The following is a 5,523-nucleotide window of genomic DNA, read 5'->3' on the forward strand; positions in this document are numbered from 1 at the left end:
GCGCAACGCAAGATCTGGCTCTGCCTTGACCAGTACATCGAGAAGATTGCGAAGCGCTTCGGTCTCGCGGATCAAATCACCTTTCCAAGCATCCCTCTCCCTGTAATGGAACTCCGCAAGTTCACTGGCACTGCCACTCGAGCGCAGATCAGGCTGTTCCAGGAGCTTGTTGGATCGCTACTCTACGCCGCGGTCGTACTGCGCGCGGAGGTCGCGTTCCCGGCATCGTTGCTCTCGCACTTCCTGACGAACCCCTCGGGGACACACATTGATGCTGCAAAGCATGCAATCTCCTACCTGTTTGGCACGCGCTTCCTCGCTATTCAGTTCGGGGGTGTGCCGCAGGATGCTGCTCCCACGCAAATCTTGCTCATCGCAGGGGACGCGTCGCATGCGGATGATCCTGATACGCGCAGGTCGTCACAAGGCTATCTCATCTCTCTGTTCGGTGGGCTCGTTCATTGGAAGGCTGCGCGCCAAGATACAGTCACCACCTCGTCTACGGAGGCGGAGCTCCTCGCTCTGTCCACCGCAGCGCGGGAGACAATGGCGTTCAAGCGTTTCCTCAGCGACCTGCAACTTGAGCTGGGTGTGCCTTGGACTGTGTTCTGTGACAACACGCAGACCATCCGGCTCGTGGTGGGAGAGAACGAACGCATCAGCACTCGCCTGCGTCATGTTGACATCCACAACATGTGGCTGCGTCAGGAACACGCGAAGGGATCTTTCGAGGTCGCGTACTTGCCAACTGCTGAGATGCCTGCAGATGGGCTTACGAAGGTGTTGACTCGCCAGAAGTTCGAGCACTTCAGGGAGCTCCTCAACCTGCAGGATGTGCGTCATATGGTGCAGGGAGACGATCAGGGGGACAGGAACGCAAGGCTTGAGTAAAAAACAAACTAAACACAGGAGCGCACGCCGGCGCAAAACAGACTGGGGGGTGCCCGCACCCGCGAAACAACAAACAACAACGCGGAACTACTTGCCACCCTTCTTCTTCTTGGGAGTCATGGCGGCCAGCACCGCCGCCGCCACACCACGCGCCAGCGCCTCCGGGTCAAAGCCCGGAGCAGCCTCCTCCTCGCTCTCGTCCTCATCCTCGTCCTCCTCCTCGCTCTCCTCCTTCTTGGCCTTCTTGGCCTTCTTGGACTTCTTGGTGGGCGCGGCCGCCTTTGCCTTGCCCTTGCCCTTGCCCTTGGCGGGCGCGGGCGCGCGCTCGTCGTCATCGTCGTCGTCATCCTCGGCGTCGGCGTCCTCGCACTCCATGGCGAGGAGGGCGCGCAGGGTGGCGCGCAGCGTCTTCTGGTCCTACCACACACAGTCAGACTAGCTCTTTTCCTTTGTCTTTTCATTTGTACTCACGAGATTGGCCTTGGGCTCCTGGCGCCCCTGCATCAGGGCCAGGAAGTGCTTGGCGGCGGGGAGCACACTCGCGGGGCTGATTCATCAGTACCGTGCGCCTTGCAACTGTGCTGACAGACTTACATGGAGCGACACTTCTTGCCGCGCGCACAGCGCGCGCACCGGGCCGCTTTGCCGGGGGCCTCCCGGCACTCCCCAGAGCTCTTGCCGCGCATGGCGGACTTCAGGCAACCCAGGCAGGGCTGCTCTCTCAGGGCGCCCTCCTCCTCCTCATCCTCCGAAGAGGAGGAGGAGGAGGAGGGGGGCGCCGCACGCTTGGAGGGGGTCTTCGGCGTGGCGGGGGTCCTGCTGCAAGTGTCAGAGACGCGGATGTACGCGCCGCGCCAGTCGGGCAGATTGTGGTGTGCTCACTTCTTGCTGGCGCCAGCGCCAGCCTTGGTGGGGGTGGCCGGGAGCGGGGGAGGCTTGTTCTTGGCCGCCTTGGCGGCGCGGGCCTTCTCGAGAGCGGCGAGGCGAGCAGAGGACGGCATGGTTGTTGTTGTTGATGTTGTTGTTGTTGCTGATGCTGCTGCTGTTGCTCGCGGTCTGCAGAGGAAGAGTTCGGGAGATGGTTTGAGGCGCACTCACCATGATTAAATACTTCCAGGAGTGCAGCCATCGACCGGCCTGCGGCACTGCGGTATTGTCTGCATGGCGCGAATGCAACAATGGGTAGCAATGGTGGGCGTGCATTCAAGACGTTGGGCAACAAAGGCCACAATGGCACACATGCGAATGATCGCAATGCTCAATTGCGCAACCTGCACCCACAATCGAGGCGGCACGATTCAAGATACGCGCCTGAATGGAGGATGGGGATGGAACGCGCTGCGCAATTGGGAACTGCGCACAATGCGATCAATGGCGCTCGCAACAATGCCAACGACAGCGCCCCTGAATGTCAACTTTGGCGCCCCTGGGTCTGACCGCATTCAGCGCAGCACGCAATTCGCCAACGCACGCGCCACAACGCGTACACAATGGCGCGCGGACAACTTGCACAATGGCGGCGGCTGCGCGCAATGGTGGGATCAATACCGGAGGCCACAGTTCAATGCGCCTGGCAGTGCGAGCTCCAGAGTCAGTGCCCAGCATGCGTGTTCCACAGACAGCCTCCTGAGAGTCTGTCTGGGGGGTGTGTCGCGTGCTAGTGCACACGTGACTCTATCTGCCAGGCTCCCTGCGCTCAGGGGGCACATGTCAGCTCTGCCCACACATGTATATAGACCTCGGCGCTCCTCCCACCCAGCTTGAGAGGAGCACCTCTCTCAATACACATGCCTCTGCATCCTGCATGGCCCCACTTCGCTGCTCTTCTCAATACTATATTGATAGCTATATAACGACGATATAGCCAACCTATTGAAGCTTTAGTATATCGATACTAGTATCTCTAGGAGGTGTAGAAACCTATTGAAGTATATACGTTCTAAAGGTCTATTAAGACCTTGTCTTAGAAGACTTTCCTTTACCTAGATAATATAAGGTATCGAAAAGATATCCTATTATCCCTAATACTTCGAAGACCTATTAAGGCTTTATTATTATCGATATAACGGTTATAAAACGTTAACCTAATCGAAAGACGATAGTTCTATCCTCCTAAATAGAGATAGGGGCAGAATTTTCATTGATTATCATTTTCTTCTTCGGTTTAGCCGAACTAGTTGCAAAAGCGGTTAAATATAGTAGCTACTTATAAGCTTCTAAGCTTAAAGCTATACCTTTACAACACTTAGCTCCTTCTAATAGTATATCTAGCATTGTTTTATATTAGATACAAGGTCTTAGTATAGACTTTTACTTTTCTTTTTAAAAGCTATACTCTTATTGCTATTACACTAGTTAGGTTTAGTATATTAGTTGCTAAAGGTATCTAGATAATCTATAAAGAACCTATAGTTATCCTTTAGAGTATTTAGACTATATATTCTAAAGGAACTTAGCTTTTTAAGAGATTTTCTTCCTTTAGATAAACGTCGAAGGAGTCGATATTCCTATAGAAGTATATATATTAGTCTTTTTATAGTCTATCGATATAGTCGTTGCCTTTCTTAAAGACGATAGTTAAACGCCTAATAACTAGACTCTAGCGATATATATATATACTATCTTGTTATGCCCCGGAACCACCCTAACCCGCGGGACCCGCCTCGGCACCCGGCACAGCCCTCGGAACGCGCCTTAGCACCTGGCACAACCCTTGGCCCGACCACCTCGCCCTGCATCCGGCACCTAGCGCAGCCTAGCCAACCACAGGGCACTACGCAAGTCATCTGCGTACGCCACTAGGGCGCACGTCAGTAGCCCTAATCACGCGAGCCACCCAGAGGAGCGATCGGAGGGGCATAGAGCTGAGCGAAGTGCGAGGCATTAGGCTGAGCAAGTACGGGGAACTGAGACATTGGGTCGGCAACAGAGTGGATTGGGCGCACTCAGAGAGCTATATAGGCGCTATAGGATGGCCTAGGAAAGGATCTACGAGCCTAGAAATAGAGGCTAGCCAATATAGAGGAAGATCGAGGGCTAGGATGGGAGAGATAAGGAGGATAGAACCCACAGGCAGTGAGAGAGGCTAGCGTTCAATGCAACCACCCGCACCCCCCTACCTATAGCTACCCTATAGCGCGTGCTCTGCTTGTGCCTTGCTCGTACTCCGTCACTTCAACGTATACCCCCTTCCTTCTAGGAGCCCCCACTCCTAACATATCTATAGAAGCTTTAGGAATCCCGTTGACCTCTACAACGCTATTAATCCTAATACTAACCTCTAAGGGAGAGTCTAAAGATATATCTGTCTTATAGCCTTTCTAAAGTATATTAAGCGAAGAAGACCTAGCTAAAATAGTATATATAGACACCCCTTCTATCTTTACTAAATACCTCTACTCTGCCTATCTATATAGAGGTACCTACGGTAATACCTTCTAGTCTCTCTAAAGCTAAAACTCTAAAGAAGATAACTAAGTATATTCTTACTACTACGTTTAGCGTAACCTTTCTAACCTTAGCGAAGGCTAGCCTATAGGGCCGCTTCTTTAGTTAGAATACTATATAATAGATCGAGACCTTTAAAGAGATATATAAAGCTTATTAGGTTACTAATAACAAGACCTATATATACCTATTTAAGCTTTAGTATAATACTATAATCTAGCTTATTATCTATTACTAAGAGAAAAAGGACTAAGAGACCTAGGTAGCTTTTAAAACTAAGTTCTTAAAGTGCTAAAAGGGCAATGATCCTAAGTAGTATAGTAATAGAGGTTACCTTTATAATCTAATTAAAAGGAGATACTAGCTAGTTAGCAAAGTTATCTATAACTACTTTGAGTTAATCGACTATATATATATTGTTGCCCCTATTAAAGTTCGTAAAAAGTTATAGTATATAATCGTTTTAACTATATAGCGTATACTCAATTAGCGAATCTAGGTAGCTCTTAAAGACCGTTGACATACCTAGAAGAAGGACAATAAAGACTCTATCTATACTATAAAGTAGGTAGACTTCCTTAAGTTCGTTCAAAATACTCTTTAGAAGGGTCTTAACGTAGACGACCTCTTTCTTAAGACCTATAAACGTAAGATCGATCTATAGAAGTACTACTCGCCTTTAGCTACGCCTATTGTTAAAACGACCTCTAAGTTATAGGACTAGGAAGAGGAAAAGCTAAAGAAAGCTTTTATACCTACGCCCAACGATATCGACGATCTAGCTAATTAGCTCTAACGTCTATATATCTAGAAGTAGAAGATCGCTAAGTAGTTTAAATAGAAGATCGAGGCCCTTTATTTATATAGAATCGATCCTACTTTTAACGAGATTAAGGTTCTTTAAACGTATTTCTAGTAGCAGAGCCGCTTATAGGAGAGACGTATTAGCTTTGTTACTAGCCTATATATTGATAATCGTCCTCCTAGCTATAGTAGACCTATAAGCTCTAGCTATTGCTACTATTACAGTGACTCTAACTATATAGTCCTCGAATATATAGAAGCTATAAAAGCTATAGCTATAGGACTAAAATATTATAAGGGTATAGACTACTACCTTAGTAATAGGAGCAAGAAGGGCTATATACTAGCTAAGACGATTACCTTTATAAAGGTAGATATTAA

General features: G+C 49.2%; 1 protein-coding gene across 1 annotated transcript; it reads right to left on the minus strand.

Annotated features, from left to right (window-relative positions):
- Window positions 1-978: 978 nt before the first annotated feature.
- THITE_2090271 (uncharacterized protein) lies at window positions 979-1,892 on the minus strand (the record flags this gene model as incomplete). Its single annotated transcript, XM_003655047.1, has 4 exons — window positions 979-1,308; window positions 1,363-1,429; window positions 1,486-1,707; window positions 1,774-1,892. 4 exons carry the CDS (start codon window positions 1,890-1,892, stop codon window positions 979-981), a joined length of 738 nt encoding a protein of 245 aa, XP_003655095.1.
- Window positions 1,893-5,523: the final 3,631 nt, after the last annotated feature.

The sequence above is a fragment of the Thermothielavioides terrestris genome, chromosome 4, assembly GCF_000226115.1.
Source record: "Thermothielavioides terrestris NRRL 8126 chromosome 4, complete sequence".
In the NCBI taxonomy this organism is placed as follows: domain Eukaryota; kingdom Fungi; phylum Ascomycota; class Sordariomycetes; order Sordariales; family Chaetomiaceae; genus Thermothielavioides; species Thermothielavioides terrestris.